This window comes from Salvia splendens, chromosome 2 (genome assembly GCF_004379255.2).
Source record: "Salvia splendens isolate huo1 chromosome 2, SspV2, whole genome shotgun sequence".
NCBI lineage: Eukaryota > Viridiplantae > Streptophyta > Magnoliopsida > Lamiales > Lamiaceae > Salvia > Salvia splendens.
Window position 1 is genome coordinate 43031926 of NC_056033.1, and position 20385 is coordinate 43052310.

The following is a 20385-nucleotide window of genomic DNA, read 5'->3' on the forward strand; positions in this document are numbered from 1 at the left end:
GTGAATCTTTGGTGAGATTTCAAGTATCTCTCTTTATAGGACATATTATGAATTATGGAAGTTCTTCAACTTTCATACTTTTTCCGTCCACTAAATAATATCCACATTTAGCATTTTGGTCTGTCTATAATTATTTCTTTTTATTTTTAATAAATGGATCTCACTTTTCATTAACTCATTAGTCATTACACTCAAATTTTATTATAAAATTAATATATAAAGTGAGACTCACATTTTACTAACTTTTTCAATTCAATTTCCTTCATATTTCTTGAAACCAGCATTGAGTTAAAATGAGACTTTAAACCATGGATGAAAGGAATACATCATTATATACCGTCACTGGTGTGAATAAAGAATAAAGCATGCTAATCAAACCTCGTTTCGAGCTCCTCTTGTGGATGTTATCAAACGAGACTCTCCTCGCGCACGGTTCAACATAATAGCAATCCTAGCACCTCTAGATAATGATCACTACTACCCAATATACCTGGATCGTTGAGTTACGAAAAACCCGCACCTTTGGTAAGTCAAAGTAGTGGATACTCAATATCGTATGCTCAATGCTAACGTACATTGATTAAGAAATTAATTCTCAAGACCTCGTCTTTCAGTAGATAGCATAAAGACTCGTCTTGCTGTTAGATCCATTCAGTGCTATACCACACCAACGTCATCTTATTTCAATAAGGTTTAGAAATAATCGGACTGACATTGCAACCTTTCGCGATAGGTAGTCTAGGCCTATCTAGGTTGTGAAATTCTTATTTTTTCTTTGTTTAGAACTGACCGTGTTACCTTAAATTGGACGACGCCCACAACCGGTCTACTAAAACAAAGACTTAGACTTTGTTACGTTTGCTCATACATTTAAATATGCAATAAACAACCATTAAATGTAAAACATAACAACATTATGACAAAAATAATCTGTTGCATTTATTGGAAAATAACCATTAGAGTTTTACAATATCCAATCACTCGAAAGGTGATTTCTAGTATACAAAACCCTAACAAGACTATTGGTCAACTCTATTAATAAGAAAATTATTTTTATCATATTTCATAGATTTAGTTTGTGTCTCAAATTTTAGTTTTTCAACACTATCTAAATTTTTTAAATTAAAGCTTAATTAATCTATTGGAACTTAGGTAAATCAAATATAATTCTCAATGGTCAATTGGAGTTTCATTTAATTATTTAAGAAAATTTATAATTTCAATCTTATATTGAATATAGACAGTATATTGTTACTTCATACTCCACAACTTATTATATAAATTATTATTCAGTAAATATGATATAGTGAAAATAAAATAAATTGAAATGAATAAAAAAAACAAGAATGAATGATAATTAACTGAAAAAATAAATTAAAAATGAATAGAACATCACATTTTAGAAACTGCCACTCTACAAAATACAAGAATATAGCGGGAATTGCTCCACTAATTAATCCTACACGATAAATATTTGCACCAATATATCTTCTAACTAAGGCAAGATACAATTAAATCTTTTCCTTTAACATATAGCCAATGGTGATTGCATTTATATAGAGATACCTAAAAGCTAAAGTTATTTGTCAAATCACTTGTTTTCAAATTCTAAATGACGAATTATCCAACCAAATACCTCATTATACTCCTCATCTCCCACTCCATTTTCTTGGGGTTCGGGATTCGACAATCCCGAGCTTGCCACCCTACAAATAGGGAGGCGCTCCTCGAAATCAAGAAAAAAAGTCACTTCCGATCCATCGGAATTGCTTAGCTCTTGGATTCCTAGCGAAGATTGTTGCACTGCATGGAAGGGAATCAAGTGCGACTCTTCAACGGGTCGAGTCATCAGTTTGACTTGTCTCGGGTCTTTTTACGACGACGCTAATGGCTCACAAACACCACACTGTCTGGAACATTGTCCCCATTTCTTGGGAATCTCTCCTCCCTTCAATCTCCCACTCTGTCCGACCTGAAGAACTTAACGGGCCCCATCCCGTCTGAATTAGGCAAGCTTACTGACTTGCGCCAAATGTTTCTCGATTCAAATAGTCTCGAAGGATCAATCCCAAGCACTATTGAGAGCATGAGTCTACTAGAAGTCTTGGTTCTTGTCCATAACCATCTAATGGGCCCCATCCCCAATAATCTTTTCATGAAAAAGACATCGCTAACATACTTGGATTTCAGCAACAACAATTTGAGCGGAAGCATGCTTGAGTCCATAGGAAACCTATCCAATCTCAAGTACTTGCTTCTCACAAACAATCGCCTCAGTGGAAGCATCCCACCGTCCATCGGAAACATAGAATCCCTCACTTCGATCGAGCTATCCAACAACGACCTTTCCGGCCCGATCCCGAACTCTATCGGCAACATCAGACCCTGAGTCTCGAAAACAACAATCTTAGCGGCAACATCCCCACGAGCATCCGCAACATGAACAGTCTCAACAACATATACCTCCTCTCTGGCAACTCCCTCACAGGGAATATTCCGGAGGGAATCTTGAATATTGAGGGTCTCGTCCAGTTAAATTCGATTTTTCGGCTTCGGGGTTTGCAGGGAATCCTGGTTTATGTGGACTGTCACTTGCTCCGTGTAACAACTAATTGTGTGTTGTTTTCAAAAGAGAATAATATACTAGTAATTGATTATCATCGTATTGCTCCAATCACATTCTTTCTGAGTACTATTTTATTTGTTAATCGATTATAAATTGCAAGTTATAAGTTGTATTTTGGTTTAAATGCAGGGGCTTATAGCCACAATGCGGATTTTTGAATGATATTCTTTTGAGGTTAATTTATTAATAAATAGTCACTAAACTATGATACTTGTACCAAATTGGTTACTACATATTTTAACTTTTTTTCAAATGAGAACTACCGGTAGTTTATACTATTAGTTGGGATTTAATTCATTTTTTATTAAATATTATTTGACTATGTAAGTTAATTAAATAACCTATTTACACATATGCAGAAAATCAATGAACATAGAGTGAGCAAGTGCATATTAATGTGGGAATGAACATCAACGAGGTGAAGCCATCAAATACGGTGACGTATTTAACGTCTCCGGTGAGCTATGTTAGAGCTCAAACTATATACCAAATACAGGAGAACTGAGAAATTTGCACTCAAAGTGTGTGTTGAATTAAGAGACAACTTTCACGTGCAAGGTCATAGCCATATATGCCAATTACATAAATAAAAGTTCGACTCCTCCCCTTCAAACTACATCCTCCTATATAAACTAAGGATTCAGAACTAAAATTACAAAAGATAAATATAAATGCTGCATATCTCTAAATAACTATTCCTGTTAAAATTGGACCACTTCTAGTCGTGGGTTCTAGTTGTGGGTTGTTATTAATATTAGCATGGGCCAATATTATGAGGAGCCCAACTGGATTAATTATTGGGGCCCAATCCCTGGTGGCCCAAGTTCAGGCGTCTCACTTACCTGATGCGCTGGATAGCCGACACCTGGCACCTCCACACGGATCCTGCATCTGGGTCGTCCGATTTATTTGTTTGTGCTTGTTTAGGAGACGGTTACTCTCATCTCTCAGTCATTCAGATGCTCTCTCTCTCAAGTTCCTCCGCCTTCTCTCTAACTTCTCTCTAGTTTTCGACAGTTTTAGCCGGCGATTTCCTTCAAGCTCTCGTTTCCACTGACGATTCTCAGTTCTAAAGAGATGTATCGGTGTAGTTTGTGAGTTAGGTCACTTCTTCGGTTCCCTTCTCAAAACTAGGGTTTCGGTCTTCTCAGGTGACCGATCCTCCGTGTGCTTGAAAGTGTTGTGTGGGAGTTTCTTGTGAGCAAGGCTGTGTTCGAATGGTGTTTGTGGATCCGTGTGATGAGAAGGTCGTGGTGTACGGGAATCGATGAGATCTAGGGTTTCACTGATTTCAGATTGGGTGGTCTGTTCAGCGGTGCTCGTCTTTGTGATTTGTTGTGAGGATTGGAGAGGTCTAAGGCCTAGTGCAGTCACTGCTGTGACCTGAGCCATTTGTGACCGGATTCTCTGATTCTGTTATGTTTCGTTTAGCAATTGCTTAGATCCTTAGGGATCATTTTCTTGTTATACTAACTCTTCTACTTAGCGTGCAGATGGTGTAATCGACATAATCTAGGGGTCTGGAGCCTGACGAGGATCAAGTTCTAGTTAGGGTTTCTCGATTGTAATCTGTTACTAGTTAGATAAATTGTGTACCAATCTTTTGTATTGTGGCTTGTTCTTTCTGAGTCTAGCCAACTCCTAGACTATATAAAACTCTATAGTTTAGTATAGAGTTGGATCCCTACAATTCCTAGACTATATAAAACTCAACCACACAACAGCTCATTCTAGGAATTGTAGGGATTAAACCACCATGACACTAATTACTAGGACCTCTTTTGTTTTACACAATACAAAGCGGCCAAAGCGTCAGACGACAACGCTATTGAACCGGCCACGGCGAAGTTGACGCCGTGCCCGAACCCCGTCCCCATGTTTTTGTACGGTGGTAGCAAAGTCACCCCAATTGCCATTGCGACTAAAAGCAAGTAATTAATTAACAACAAATATTATTATGATTCAGATTTTTTTTAGAATTTCTCGCCAACAATTTTGAGAGTTTCAAGATCTTCAATATTTGGTGATAGTTTTTCTTGAAGCACATCCTCCAAAATTGTTATTCAATCCATTAATATAACTGTAATTTTTTGCCGGTGGAAATAACAAACTCGGGTAAAGTTCGTAATATTATTTGTCAAGTTGAAAGTTCATGAGAGGACTGCCCGATTCGTGCGCGAGCTGACCAAAGTTGCACGGCCGTTGCAGCACCTGTGAGGTTGGTAGATACGAAGAACGCACACCATTTAACTAAATTCAAATAATGTCTTAGAAAAATTATGTGAAGCAGCCAACTCTATCTGTGATGGCAAAATTGGCTTTGTTTCAAAGCTAAGTCTTCAAATTCATACCTAAATTCGCTTAACTGATAATTAAATTCAATTGCTCCTAAATCACTAAAATTGCAGCGCATGCTTCTAGAAATATCAATATTAGTATTTTTTTTATAGTAACTTTTTTAATAAAAGAAAAAGCTAATAATCAAAAAATAAAAAGTTCAACAAGCAAAGCAACAAGCAATCAAGTTCTAAAAATTAAAGTATCAATCGATAACTATAAACTACAGAATAACGCATTATTTATGAAATAGTATGAATTTTGAGATTGATAAAAAAATTAGTAATTATATTAATTGTACCTAAGTCCAACCTATCGGGTTTTGGACCAGTCCTACTCAAGTTGCGGCCTAATAGGGTAAGGGTTGCACCCTCAACTCGAACAACAATCAAAAGTCCACAGATGCGATTGAGATCTCTTTGAATCCTCTCCATATCCTTAATAAATGGCAGTTGAACTGTTATTTCTTCGATAACCTTTTAGCTACTTTTTTAGTTTTTGTAATTCTTCACCAATACTTCTCATAAAAAAAGGGAATTAGGTTAATGACTTCACAATCAAGTTCCATAAATTTGGTGCAACTAATTAACTACAGTTCTTCATAGTTAACTAAAAGAATGTTTATATAGTTATTTACAGTAACAGACAAAATATACCATATCTTTGGATTGAAGAAACGACTACTACATTTCTATATATAGTTGATGAGATCGATAACTCGGAATCATCACAAGATATTAAAGAGTAGATCACATATATACACACATATATAATCAATTTTGAGATAGAAATTAAGATGGTAATTTCATTCAGATTCATAGCGGTAGTTATTGCCACAGTGTTTCTCCAACAAGCATTGGCAGCGAAACATACAGTTGGAGGAAGCCAAGGTTGGGATGAATCCACCGATTTCGACACGTGGGCTTCTGCTCAAACCTTCAAGGTCGGAGACGAGCTCGGTATGTATGATGGTTTGATTTCTGTATTACATTTGTTATGTTTCAGTTTGTTACTGAGTCTGCCGGTGGATACCCTTTGTAATTACTAAAAAAAACGTGAGTCTTTTCATGTATTGTGTGATTGTATCGGAACATTGTAATGCATGCAATTGGAATTTTAAATTAAAAAATGAAAGGCGCCTTAGTTATTTTAGTGAAGAAAGTGAATATACAAGGTGTCAATATATGTTGAACTAATTCATTTAATAGCTCATGTAAAAAATATAATTAAATAAACACTCTCACTCGAATTAATTGAATTGTGGTATAGCATTTAGTAAGTTGAATATATAATATACTCCTATAATGTATTTCACAAGATTCATTTAACAGCTCATGCCAAAATATATTATATGTGCTCAACCTCAATTGATTAAATTGTATTCATTAAACATAATTAATTTTCTCAGCAAAATCAATCATTTTAATTTAATTCTACTATTATATTCCCTCATCTTAACTCATCAAACATCATTTTTTAAGATTCTAAGCTGAAAACAAATGTCTCAAATTAGTATCAAAATTCAAATAGCTTGACGAATAATGTATTGATCAATATATACATGACCCAGAGTTCAAATATAGTTCGTTGCACAGCGTGGCGGAACTACCTAGCGAAAGCGCTTTTAAGAAATGCGACATCGGCGTTGCATCGAATTCATTAACCGGTGGCGACAACAAAGTGAAACTAACCAAGGCCGGTACACGTTATTTTGCGTGTGGTACATCCGGCCATTGCGAGCAGGGGATGAAGGTCAAGATCACCACCGTGGCGGCCGATGCCTCGCCGTCGCCAGCCTCCCCGACCGACGGATCAGCCACTCCGGCGGCGCCTGACGCCTCGCCGTCGCCACCCACCGGCGGATCCACCACTCCGGCGGCGACCACCCAATCCACCTCTGCAGCCGCGCCGCGCCACCGACTCCTCCGCGTCGTTGCCTTTGTTGCATTCGTCGCAATTTTCGTGTAGAAAAAAATGCGACTATAATTTTGTACATTATGGATACGTTTTATTACTATTCTATTTTTCTTGGATGACAAATAATTTGATTATTGATTATTATCTTTAATATAGACGATTATACTTTATAGGTGTCCGTATTAAATTTGTAAGTTTTTGTTGTTGATATTGCCTAAATATTGCAATATTTATATCGCTCTATAACGCGAAATTATAGGAGTACTAATAATTAAAAGAAAACATTATAAGTGGGCCTTTATACGACCTTTTAATACTTTAAAAGGCCTTGAGACATTTTGGTAGTTCTTTATGAGTCATTCAATTGGGTTCGGTGATGGGCCCAAACATGGACTAATAAAAAATAGAGGGAACATCATTTTTGGTCCACGAACTTTGCCAAAGTATCATTTTAGGTCCGTGAACTTTGAAAATATCATTTTAGGTCCATGAACTTTGAGTTAGTATCATTTGAGGTACTTTTTACTATTTCCAAGTTTTTTTGGACAAAAATACCCTCAATACCTTAAAGTGTATATATTTTTAATTAATTTATCATATACTTATAAATTTTTATAAATATCTTTACAATATATTTTTGACAAATTTTCTAAATATAATTTGACCTTAAATATTATCACTTAATTTTGTGACATGCAAGTAAAATTGCTTCTTCAATTTTTTATATTAATTTTTTAAAATTGAATAAAGAACTTTTCTTTAATAATAAAAAAATAAATAAAGATCTTTTCTTGCATGTCACAAAATTAAATGATAATATTGAAGGTGAAATTATATTTAGAAAATTTGTCAAAAATATATTGTAAAGATATTTATAAAAAGATCTTTATTCAATTTTTTTATTATTAAAGAAAGTTCTTTATTCAATTTTTTAAAAAAATTAATATAAAAAATTGAAGAAGCAATTTTACTTGCATGTCACAAAATTAAGTGATAATATTTATGGTCAAATTATATTTAGAAAATTTGTCAAAAATGTATTGTAAAGATATTTATAAAAAATATGAGTATATGATAAATTTATTAAAAATATATACACTTTAAGGTATTGAGGGTATTTTCGTCCAAAAAAACTTGGAAATAGTAAAAAGTACCTCAAATGATACTAACTCAAAGTTCACGGACCTAAAATGATATTTTTAAAGTTCACGGACCTAAAATGATACTTTGACAAAGTTCGTGGACCAAAAATGATGTTCCCTCTAAAAAATAAGAAGAGTAATGTTTGCTTAATCGCATGCATACACCCACAAATCTTAAGAGATATATTCACATCAATTCCGAAGAATGTAATATCTATATTATATTTATCATTAAACACCCTAATTCTTAATCATTATAGTAATATTTTTTTATTATATCACATCTTAAAATACAACTAAGAAAAAGGAGAAATAAGGACAAGAATAGCTCCAAAGCTTGCGGCATATTCTGAAAGCACCAAACTTATGTGCCGTTCTCCTTGTTTGCCTTGTATTTTTGTAACTATATATTAAAATGTTAAAATATTTTATTAATTCCTCATGCATAGACCGATTTGTAGGAGTACAAAATTTCACCAAATAATATTAACCACACTAATAAATAGCAGTAATAATATAATATGGCAAACACAGTAGTAGTGTAAAGTCAATATTATACAATCATCAAAATATAATTATACTGTACAAGTATATAAATTTGTTAAAGAAAGAAAAAAAAAAGATTAACAAAGCGGGAGTAGAAATTGCTAAGAAAATCTCATTAACAGAGTCGCCACCTCTAAACCAAACAGTACCTTATTCTCTCTCTCCACCAAAAACCCCTTCCTCAGCTAACGCCACTCATGCCGGAGGAGACGACGGCGATCGACTACGTCATGGAGGCGGCGTCCGGCCCCCATTTCTCCGGCCTCCGCCTCGACAGTCTGCGCTCCGCCGCGCCCTCTCTGTCGTCCCCGCGCGCTTCGGCCCCTCTCACTCCGCCGTCGTCCGCTTTCACTCCCACCGATTCCTCTGCGGCTGCGCAGAAGCAGCCATTCGTGATCGGTACGTCTATTTTTTTTAATCTACGCGGCGGTGTTGGAGAAGTTGCTTTTGAATTTTGTTTTTTGAGTGTTGTTGCTTGATTTTTGCTCTCGGAGCAGGGGTTTCGGGAGGAACGGCGTCGGGGAAGACAACTGTTTGCGATATGATTATTCAGCAGCTTCATGATCATCGCGTGGTGCTCGTCAATCAGGTGTGTTTGTGTGTGCTAACTGTTTCTTTTGATGCTATTGTTGTTGTTGATCTTCATTAGCATATTTTGACAAGCAATCGAGATCTCAAACTTTTTTTTTTTGATTTATCCGTTGCTATTTGCGGAAGTGTGACGAGAATTATAGTCAGATGTGGCTGGGCTTTCAATATTAGATTAATGAACTTCATTTGATCCCAACATCTACTTTTTCTGAACTTAAATTTTCTGGAAATAATCTTAGAGAGGGTCTGTGCATCTAACTATATATTTGTATATACATATCGTGTGGCAGAGTAGCATTTATAAAGTTCCGAGGTATAACAGAGAAAACAATTGCTATCAGTTTGATAAATCCCCCTTTTTTTCTTCTTTTTTGTGCTCTGTTTGTCCAAATTACCACCAGATAATGAGACTGACTTCGCATCTAACTGTTCATTACTATAATACTATCTTTATTGTTGGTGTTGAAATTTATTAAAACATGTAATCCTGGTGTAATGCAGGATTCTTTCTACCGTGGCTTAACTCCTGAAGAGTTGGAATGTGTGCACGAGTACAATTTTGATCATCCAGGTACATTACTTCATGATCTCGAACTTAACCTTTAACTGAACTATTCTGTAATCAACCTATTATGCGGCTTCTACATTTGTGAGAAAACTCAATGCCTATAAATATATCCTTGCAGATGCTTTTGATACTGAGCAGCTTCTTGAATGTGTGGGAAAGCTAAAGTTGGGGCAGCCCGTCCATGTCCCAATATATGACTTTAAAACACATCAGAGGTGTTCGGACAGTTTCCGCCAGGTAGACATCTAGACTGGTTGCCTGCAAATTGCGCTTCTGTTTTACTCTAAAACTTTCCTTGTGAATGCTTAGAACTTGCATAAAACATGGTACTACTGGTATAACAATATGCTGAATTTTGCTGGTATGTAAAAATGTAGAGTATCTTTTGTTTTCCCAACATGAAATTCCTGTTATTCCAGGTGAATGCATCTGATGTAATCATACTGGAGGGTATCCTTGTTTTCCATGATCAACGAGTAAGAAACCTGATGAACATGAAGATTTTTGTCGACACAGGTGAAGTTTGAATTATCTGTTCCGTATTTCATTTATTCCTAGTTGAGCTATACTTACAACTATGGTTACATTAATAATTAAATTCAGATGCTGATGTGAGGCTTGTTCGTAGAATAAGGCGAGATATAGTGGAGAGGGGTAGGGACATAAACTCTGTGCTAGAACAGGCAAGCCTCCCACCCACCCACCGTATTTATTTCTTGAATGCTTAAGATTAATGTTTTTCATTTATTTTATGCCGTGCAAAGATCAGGTCACCAATTGGTTAAATTCATTTATTATTTATTGGGCATTTATTTGAGGTCCCCCATGTTCTGTTTGTCTACCTCAAATTTTTTTTAAATATTTCCTAGATAGAAGCACATGGAAACTAATAACTTTAATTCATTATTCGGAAGTAAACACTACTAGTTCTTTTTCATCATTTTGCACTTTTTTACTTACAGCCTTCATAAACATGTTTTTTGACGATTATCCTTGTTACAGTATGCGAAATTCGTGAAGCCTGCTTTTGATGATTTTGTTCTGCCATCCAAAAAATATGCTGATGTAATTATACCTCGTGGAGGTGACAATCATGTTGCAATTGACTTGATTGTCCAACATCTTCGCACTAAACTTGGGCAGCACGACCTGTGTAAAATATATCCAAATGTCACTGTCATACAGTCAACCTTCCAGGTATACTTTCTAGCTCAGCCTTGTTATAGATTTCATTCTATCTTGCAAGCAATTGAATTTTACAAGATAATTGTTTCCTCCAACTTAAAGTCAGATGTTTTTTAGTTCAGTTGGCCGGATTTGATGAAATGAAAGGAAAATGAGTAATTATGACTGGGCTGTAGCCTGTAGTAGAGCTTCATCTTTTGGAAATGCTATGAACACACTTAAGTATTAGTAACATCTAATTTCTGTTACATGATAGTTGATATTCAAGGACTTAATAGCCACTTTTCTTAATGTCGTAGTGCTGTTAATCAAACAACTGGATTTGGGACTTTTATCTGTGAACCTTATGAGTATAGTTTTCCTTACTTGTAGCAGCCTTTATTTCTTTCAATTGGATAATTGTGATAATTATTAATCTATAGGCTTTGATGTCCGTGATTTTGTCAATTGTGCTACAGATTAGAGGTATGCATACCCTGATTCGAGATCGAGACATTTCAAAACATGATTTTGTATTTTACTCTGACAGGCTTATACGTCTGGTAATTATGAACACTCTTGATTCGTAACGTTACTGAATTAAGTTCTTCCCCAAACAGAAGTTTGATTATGATATTTCAGGTTGTAGAACATGGTCTTGGTCATTTACCTTTCACTGAGAAACAAATTACCACCCCGACTGGTATACTTGAGAACGTGATCTGTATTTTGTGTGTGTGTGTATGTTCATGCATAATCTTTTTTGTTGTTGCGGGTTTGGTGCCTCTCGTTTTTGTGTTCATGTATGCAGTGGTTGCGGATATCACTAATTATATTATGGAAACTTACTCTAATGCAGGGTCGATATACACTGGTGTTGACTTTTGCAAGAAACTTTGTGGGGTTTCCATTATTCGGAGGTAAATAAATATACTAAATAACTGTGTAGCATGCTCTGAATATGTCAAAGTACTGAAATAAATTTTCAAAGAGGGTAGAGCTTGGATTGGTGATGCTTACCATCAGAATTTGGTAAATATATAAACTATGTGTGATATCTCATGTATTTCAATTTCATCTTCACCAGTGTCCATATTTCTTACTTACCATAGTAATATGGAGTATATGCAAACTTTCCGCTAATCTCCTTGGAGATGGCTTTTTGTTGCTTTTTGTTTATCCACATTCCTCGTGGAAATGAGATCATAATATCATCTTATCTTTCACTTGTATTTTCTGCAGTGGGGAAAGCATGGAAAACGCATTACGTGCTTGTTGCAAAGGGATTAAAATTGGGAAAATCTTGATCCACCGTGATGGTGACGATGGGAAGCAGGTTGCATTTCTGTTGCTTCAGCCTCCTCATATCTAAATGTGTACTAGAATGGTAGCAAAATCTTGTGAAATGTTCCTTTCTGATTTTCTCTTGCATAAACAGCTCATATACGAAAAGCTTCCTAATGATATCCGTGAGCGCCATGTTCTCCTCCTCGACCCTGTCCTTGCTACAGGTAGACAAATCTACTCACATTTATCGATAATTGCTAGTTGGTAGTGATGTTTTCCCCCAAATTTAGCATAAATTATCTTTTCTGCCAGGTAACTCTGCTAATCAGGCGATCGAGTTACTCATACAGAAAGGAGTGCCAGAATCTCACATCATATTCCTAAACCTCATATCAGTGAGTCATGTTCTTCTCTCTCTCGTACAAGAAACGACTTTATCATCTAGTTCGGAACAGGGGCGAATCCAGCATATTGGCAGCTGGGGCATTTGCCCCTCCTCACCCTTCTTTTACCATTATATTTCTATTTACACATATTCAATTATATAGATCAAATACACTAAATGCCCCTCCTCAAATGCATAAAATTTTTCTATATGCTATATTTTTGCCCCTCCTCAAGAAAAATCCTAGCTACGCCCCTGGTTCGGAATTCTTATGAATCCCGTGTATGTATATAGGCACCCGAGGGCATACATTGCGTCTGCAAACGCTTCCCATCCTTGAAGATCGTGACATCAGAGATCGATGTAGCCCTGAACAAAGAATTCCGTGTGATACCGGGTATGGGAGAATTCGGCGACCGTTACTTTGGCACAGATGATTGATCGTTGCTGTCTAGACGAGCCTATCGTCCGTATTTTAAACTGTATATTGTATTATCCATGTTTGCTCTGTTCGAGCACGAAGCTTTTGTACTTGCTCTTTCTCAACCAATGGCTTTTACCAGTGGATGTATTTTTCTAATATGCTCTTTTTTTTCATTTTAATTTTTTTCGATGTTTGGGTTTAACTTTTAGCTTGTTAATGACCGGACAAGATCGGTAGATTTTCGCAAATTGGAAAAAGCGAAATTGGAAATATTCATACGACTTTCATTCATGCTTTATTACATATGAAACACTATTTATGCTTATAAAAAAAAGGATGTAATCTTGGTATGATACTTGTATGAATCTGGACAAAAATAGGGGAAAGAATCTCATGAATATTGTCATGTGGTGTGACTTGAAACGGTGGAGAGTTGGGAGATGAGATCAAAGGCCCTTCTTTCCCTTTGAGGTAGTGAGATGAGGAAACACATCCAAAATGTTGTGAGCTATCAAATCTTGCCTTGACAAGATCCCAACCACTGGGAAAACCTACAAGTTGGCCAACAACAAACAGGTTAGAGTTACATATTTTTGTCAATTTTATGCAAGAAAAAGTACTGAATTTATTAAGTTTGTGTTATCTTACTCCTGCAGCTTGATACTTGGGAAGAACGAGCATGTGCCGGAGCCCAACTTGCCGGAACAGAACCAGGGCCTTGGCGACGGACATGCTCTCAACCACCGTGTACGGTGTTGTGTTGGTCAAGGGATGCAGGTCGACGTACATGTCCATCTCGGCCTTGGTCACGGTCACCTCCTGTATGGTGATTCCCCTCTCAGCCAGGTCGATGGACGTGAACTCCTTCCGCACCTCCCAGTCCTCCGTCCTCCGCGGCTCAGGCCGGAACCACTTCTTCTTGAGGGCTAGTACGAGGTGAGCCCTCAAGATCAGCCCGTGTAGCTCGTTGGCGCTGGCACCGTCTGGAGACGAGCCTAGTGGCGGAGAGACGGTGATCCCGCTGTCCACAACTGGGAAACCATTGTGTGTCGTGTTTTTCAGGACCTCGACTATCCGTCCCACCCTCTCGACCCCACTGAGGGTGACGACTGGTGGCTTGACATCAGCGAGCTCGCCCACTGTTATGTTCCTCATCCAAGTCTCAGGGTGTGCATCCAAGAATGGCAGCCCTTTCAGCTCGAGGATTATCTCGTAGATGCTCGGATTGAAGCAGTCCCCGACTGTCTTCGAAATGAGCAAGACGAGCATTGTGATGGGGAGCAAAAGGAGGTTGTTGGTGAGCTCGAGGAATATGACACAGAGGGAGACTGTCATTCTCATTGAACCAGCCATGAGGGAGGCGGCTCCAAGAACTGCGTATAGCCCTTGATCGATCTTCGTGTAGGGCGCCATGGCAATGCCGAGCATACGCCCATAGGCCGACCCCATCAAAATGATGGGGAGGAAAAGACCAGACGGAACAGCAATGCCAAATGTGATTAGCCCTAATATGCAATACAATCCAAAGAATATGGCCAGGGAAAGCATGTTGAATTCCGATGGAGTGTTTATGGAGAAGATGTTCCTCACTGCGTCGTCGTTAGTGGTAAGGAGAAGTGTAGCGAGATCGTTGTAGTGCCCTTTGGGGCAGTTGAATTGCTTGAAGTTCCCTTCCCTGCCAGTCGAGGGGCACGAAGTGTCGAGCGGATCACAGGGCCGGCATTGTGCAAGGAACGGGAGCCCGTAGAGGCACACGGATGTGAAAATCGAGACGCTCAACGCAAGGACGAGCTTATGCATCTTGCCCTTCCTGTAAAACAGGCACAAGTGAGAAAAAAACAGAGAGCTTCTTGCCATATTCAAGACAGGGAATGGTGATCATACTTATTTATGACATTGTACACTTTGAGAACTTGGTGGAGAGCATGATTGTAAAGGCTTCCCAAAAGGCCACCAAGAATTCCGATCAAGGCCACAGGGATGAGGTCGAAAGCATGATACCTCACCTCGACCCCACTCACGTCAAACATGATGAGCCCTCCGTGCCCGAAGAGCCCACAGTAGCCCGACTTGCAGACCTCAATCGCGGCCCTAAGCACCACCACCACAACTGCTGCACTGAAGAAGGTCCTCCACAGGAGTGCACTCCTCCACCATGTGGCCACCTCCTCGAGGGCGAAGAGGACCCCACCAACTGGCGCCCGGAAAGCAGCACAGACCCCGGATGAGGAGCCGCACGTGATCAGATCACGCCTGTCCCTATCGTTGTTGAAGTACCTCAGCCAACGCCATTTGACCCGATAGTTGTCTGGCCCGCCTTGCCCCAGCAACGAAGCAATGCAGCTTCCAATGTGCACAAGAGGCCCCTCTTTCCCGAGATCTAGCCCGGCAGAGACAGCTCCGATGCTTCCAATAATCTACAATTTCGAGGTAATGTATATCACATCACGCTTCTATTCTATATTTCATGATCATAATCAAGAACATTCACAAATCATTACATCAAACTAGTTGCATTTCCAATCTTATAAAGTCATAGTAATTGTCATTCATCTCAAAATTTCATGGGAATTACTTGAAAAATGAATAACACCAAACATATCAGGAGTGTCAACTCCATTGATATATGCTTTTATCACAGGAATTCTAATCATGATCAACCACTTTGCACACAATATATATCAAACTAGTTGCATTTCCAATCATATAGTAACACATAATTATCATTTATCTCAAAATTTCAAGGGAATTATTCGAGAAATGAAGAGCACCTTCACAATCAATGTTGTAGCACCAAACATATCAGGAGTGTCAACGCCATTGAGATATGCTTTGATCTCAGGAATTCCCGGGCCAGCCGCTGTAGGTGCAAATAAAACACAGAGAAGTGCAGCCACCAAGGTAAGAAAAAAATTTGCTCCAGCCATAACTATAAATCCCATCATATATCTGCAAAATAAACACACATATAACATATTGATCCACATCACACAACTTTTCTTACACAATCAAGAATCTGTTCAAAAAGAATAACATTAACTAACCTTTCTTCATCTATGTAATTGACCACAGCCAGAAGCTTGTATCCAGCTATATTCTCAACAGCAAGATTGATCAAAGTTGCTATCCCACCTGTGAGAATCCCAACCAAGAATGCCAGCAGCCATTTCATCAGTATGTATTGCAACACTTGAACTTTTGATCTGCTTCTCCAATCTTGCTTGAACAGATCATTCTCATTGATCCTGATACCAAAAGCCCGCAACACAACAAATTCAAGGAAAAGTCAAAACCTGTGAAGTTGAATTTCTCAAATTCTCAATAAATCAAAGAGGTATTTTTCTTACTCATAATCCAAGCTCTCAATATGTGAAACCTTGGTTCCAACAATGGCGAGTGGGCTTGATGAGAGGGTTCTGTTTCTCTTGAGGAGAGGGTGGTGAAGATCATTGCTTTCTGGGTCATTGAAATCATCATATTCCTGTTGATATCTTTCTGCTTCTGATTCTACAAACCTGTTGACCTCCTCCATCAGCTCAGTGGCCGAAGAGAGAGAGATGTTGGGAATAGAAAGTGCACTATTTCTTTTCCTCTGATATTGGAATATATATATACATAAAAAAATAATGGTGGTTTTGGGCGCCGTGGGTGAAATGTCTTCTTGCGAAGGATGAATGTGTTTTTGTGATTAGTTCTGTTGTCGGAAAGCTGTCCTATTAATTTCCTGAAAAGGCTTTATTATTTGATGAATATAAAAAAACCTTAACTGCAACTCTTCCCTTATCTGTATCTTTATGAATTGGTTTTGGAGTTAGTAAATCTATCAACATAACACTTGCACCTTTTTTAATTCTATTTTTGATATGTAGATAATTAACGTGAAAATGATTGCTTTCAAGATAGTTTTAAATCCAAAGAAATAGTACTGGTATTGATGAGGTAGATTGTTTGCTAAGGCTAATGATCTATGGTTTGGATTGTGCATTTGAAGAAGCAAGTTCATCATTCTAGGGATATTACAAAATTATAACAATATTGCTGAATTTATTTATATGATAAAAATTATGTTAGTACACTATCTGTTGAGTTTGATATGGCATTAAATTAATCAAGTTGGATAAAATCTTTCTATTAATTGCTGCATTACATTTGTTTCCTTGAAATATTGATTGCAAGTGGTGATGTTGTTTGCTCCATGTTGGAACTTTTTTAATATAATTGTTGTCATATATAGGTCAAAAATACTCCTATATTACATGTTAGTGTTGACTGTTGCATATAATTCCAATTATTTAAATTTTGACCATGTGGGCATTTTGATCCTGCCAGATAAGCAAAACATGTGGAAGAATCAGGTTGCTTAGATTTTCAGATCCAACGGCGGAGATTTAAGTGGCCTTTCGAATGGTCGATGGGTTATTTTATCCAAAACTACAATAATTTAGCTTTTTTTATGAAGCCCAAATAATCATCAACCACGTGCCATTGTTAATTAGGTCCAAATACTCATTTAATTTACATTTAATTTTTCCCTTGATGGACACATGTGCAGTCCAGTGATTGCATCAAATTGTCGTTTTATTTAATTAATATAATCATTTATCAGAGGTTAAAATCATAAATGATGAAATAGTGCTTTGAAATTATAATATAGACCATTCATTGATTATGATTAGTATATTAAACACATTGTTTTTCTAGTCTTTATGACATTATCTTGCAAATACAATTTTATTAAAAAAGACTACATTTCTCTATTACGGTCAACTTTATATAAAATTTCCAAAATAGTATTATACACTCTAAAGTGAAATCGAATAACATTTCACACACGTAACCTATGAAATCTATTAAGTGGGAAGTGCAAAATAAGTAGAGGATGATGATCACCCTAATTTTCTCTCTCCTAATTTTCGCTCTCTAGAAAATCTACCATTATTGGGCAATCACTTTCTTGAATGTGAAGGCCAATATTTAAGCCTGATATGGGGCCCACTCAAATAAATTTAAAGAAATTTTGTCCACCCACAAATCCAGATGCTTCACGTTACCAAATATATAAATAATTATAGATTATAATTTTTACAACTATATACAAATAAAGGAAAACGATTTGTGATAAGATATGCTAGTGTGTTACCGAAATTGATCATTTATAGGGGGCGGTTATAAAAAAATTATATTCTATAAATTTAAAAGTTGGCTTGACTGAGATTGATCAAGATTCGGATCCAATTTGTATTATTTACAATTACATTAATATTTTATTATGTTTGGATTTAATCTCGACCCATTTTAGTAACTGCTACTAATTTTTATTAAGCAAGATTTAACTAGGGTATAATTAATAAGAGACGTAGAATTACTATTATCTTTTTTTTTAGATTTAGAGAATGGGAATGGGTTGGTGACTTGGTGGATTGAAACACGAGATTCATATGAATTGATAATATTGATTAAAGCAAATGGCAATAATCCGATGTTTCAATAGTTAGGCATCTACTATCAACCTCCTTTTTAACCACCTTGACCTTTGCTTCTTGATGTTTTTGTCACTTTATGTGATTCAATAGTTACTTTTTCTATAATCGGAGTATATGAATTCCAAAAGTTGAGGTCACGAAATTACCGAGTCCCTTAACAATTACTTTAAAGAAAAATCTTATCTCTATCGCAAACTAATTAATTTTCCACAAGTAATTTATAGTTTGTAAAATGATTAATTTATAAATTCTATTCATAATTCCACTAAAATTGGTCACTCTTTTCGTCCGTTCACAATAAATATGTCATTTTTATTTATAATGGCAGGGTATGCAATCGCAATAACAAACAATTAAAGTGAGACTTTTAGTTCAATCACAATTACAAATTAAAATCTATTTTATTTAAAATATGCTGTCCCCATTAATTTTTTGTGGGCATTTATTTCTAAATATTTTTATTTAAGTTTTTTTGTCCACGTCAATTTGTGGAAATTTATTTATTTTTTTCATCCTTCCCCTATATGAGGAGTTGGAGGTGGGCCCACGGATGTGTATATTCTATTTTGTGAGAAATTATTTCAAAATATTATTATTATTTAAGACACATATATATGTTTTGGTAAATTGCATCAACATCTTAAAAGTATGTTAATTAATGTATTATTAGTGATTTATGTTATTGTCACAAGTTTGAATATTGGTACTTTCGTCATCATAGAATTTTATAAACGTGACTAATTACATATTAACTGTCTTGAATGAATAGTTAATTAGCTAATTACACATCGAAATGAAGTTCAAATCTTGATACCGATATTACTAAAAGAACTACTACAACAATAAACTAATTAATTTAAATAATGCTTAAGAAGAATTCAAGAATAATAATACTCTATGTCCCAAATAAGTTGAATCAAAAACTCTTGGACATGGAAATTAAGAATTTATATTAAAAAGTAGGAGAGAGAAAATAAAGTAGGTGATAAAATAAAGTAAGAATGATTGGATATTTTATAGTACTACGTATTTTTGTAAAAAAAACGACTCAACTTACTCAGTTAGGACATTCCAAAAAAAGAATAAGACTCCACTTAGTTACGGCGACGAGAGTACTAGTATAAATAACTATCTCATGCATATCCAGAGAATAAAAAAATGTGGCCCACGATTGGAATAATTCTTTTTTTTAAAAAAATATTAGACATATTTGTGACATCTACATTGTTAAAGTTTGATTCAATGTCTATATTCTTATAAAACATCCCATTTTATCTGACCCATACATCTGGAAATAAAAACTGAGTAAATAAAATGACAAAAGAATCACGTGAATAGAAAAAAGTGGATGATATGCTAAAAGGTAGGTGTTATTTTGTTTGATAATCATTGGTCAATCCACAACTAATTATACTTTTTTTATAAGAACAATATATGTCTTTTTTGTCGGTAATTTTAAAATAAGTATGCATCTCTCTTAATACTACTAAAATCAAAGAGATTGAAATTACAACCGAAAAATTTCCAATATATTCAATATTAATTTACACTTTAATACTTACTACTAGTATTCCTTTATCTATATTTAAGAAAGTCACGTTTAATGGATTTGCTTGTTGAATTTCCTAATTTATTAATGGTAGACATTGAATATTTAATTTATACTAGACACTAATAAGTACAGGTTTCTACTAATAAGTCATTATTACATCTGAATCATTGGACTTTCATTTAATTAACTTTATTTTATTTATTTGTTTTCTGCCGTGCCATTATTTTCATGTTATATTTAAGATAATTAATGAGAGATGGAGATCAGTGACCCCATTCACTGCACGAGACTCGTTTCGATCTAAATGATTATCATAAAATATACTACCTCCGTCCCTGAAAATTCGTCTCAGTTTTCTATTTT

The 20385-nt window shown here is 36.1% G+C and overlaps 3 protein-coding genes across 3 annotated transcripts; 2 read left to right on the top strand and 1 right to left on the bottom strand.

Moving 5' to 3' along the window:
- Positions 1–5682: 5682 nt before the first annotated feature.
- Positions 5683–7052, top strand: LOC121767573 (mavicyanin-like). Its single transcript, XM_042163877.1, has 2 exons — positions 5683–5922; positions 6534–7052. The coding sequence occupies exons 1-2, from the start codon at positions 5760–5762 to the stop codon at positions 6929–6931; spliced, it is 561 nt and encodes a 186-aa protein (XP_042019811.1). The 5' UTR covers positions 5683–5759; the 3' UTR covers positions 6932–7052.
- Positions 7053–8660: 1608 nt separating this feature from the next.
- On the top strand, positions 8661–13143 carry LOC121793026 (uridine kinase-like protein 1, chloroplastic). Its single transcript, XM_042191212.1, has 14 exons — positions 8661–8967; positions 9066–9157; positions 9661–9730; positions 9846–9964; positions 10147–10243; positions 10331–10410; positions 10730–10924; positions 11371–11454; positions 11534–11594; positions 11751–11811; positions 12134–12227; positions 12330–12402; positions 12491–12573; positions 12858–13143. Exons 1-14 carry the CDS (start codon positions 8766–8768, stop codon positions 13002–13004), a joined length of 1458 nt encoding a protein of 485 aa, XP_042047146.1. The 5' UTR covers positions 8661–8765; the 3' UTR covers positions 13005–13143.
- Positions 13144–13250: 107 nt separating this feature from the next.
- LOC121793025 (chloride channel protein CLC-a-like) lies at positions 13251–16706 on the bottom strand. Its single transcript, XM_042191211.1, has 6 exons — positions 16335–16706; positions 16032–16232; positions 15759–15936; positions 14872–15404; positions 13636–14797; positions 13251–13538 (listed from the first exon to the last, which is right to left on the bottom strand). The coding sequence occupies exons 1-6, from the start codon at positions 16517–16519 to the stop codon at positions 13434–13436; spliced, it is 2364 nt and encodes a 787-aa protein (XP_042047145.1). The 5' UTR covers positions 16520–16706; the 3' UTR covers positions 13251–13433.
- Between the last annotated feature and the right edge of the window lie 3679 nt (positions 16707–20385).

Excerpts from the sequence above, each read along its gene's own strand:
- LOC121767573 (XM_042163877.1), top strand. The coding sequence starts at position 5,760 with ATGGTAATTTCATTCAGATTCATAGCGGTAGTTATTGCCACAGTGTTT. Across the intron at positions 5,923-6,533 it reads CAAGGTCGGAGACGAGCTCG|AGTTCAAATATAGTTCGTTG; the intron begins GTATGTATGATG and ends TACATGACCCAG.
- LOC121793026 (XM_042191212.1), top strand. The coding sequence starts at position 8,766 with ATGCCGGAGGAGACGACGGCGATCGACTACGTCATGGAGGCGGCGTCC. Across the intron at positions 11,812-12,133 it reads GGGGTTTCCATTATTCGGAG|TGGGGAAAGCATGGAAAACG; the intron begins GTAAATAAATAT and ends TATTTTCTGCAG. Across the intron at positions 12,403-12,490 it reads CGACCCTGTCCTTGCTACAG|GTAACTCTGCTAATCAGGCG; the intron begins GTAGACAAATCT and ends CTTTTCTGCCAG.
- LOC121793025 (XM_042191211.1), bottom strand. The coding sequence starts at position 16,519 with ATGGAGGAGGTCAACAGGTTTGTAGAATCAGAAGCAGAAAGATATCAA. Across the intron at positions 14,798-14,871 it reads GTGTACAATGTCATAAATAA|GAAGGGCAAGATGCATAAGC; the intron begins GTATGATCACCA and ends CCTGTTTTACAG. Across the intron at positions 13,539-13,635 it reads CCAAGTATCAAGCTGCAGGA|GTTTTCCCAGTGGTTGGGAT; the intron begins GTAAGATAACAC and ends GCCAACTTGTAG.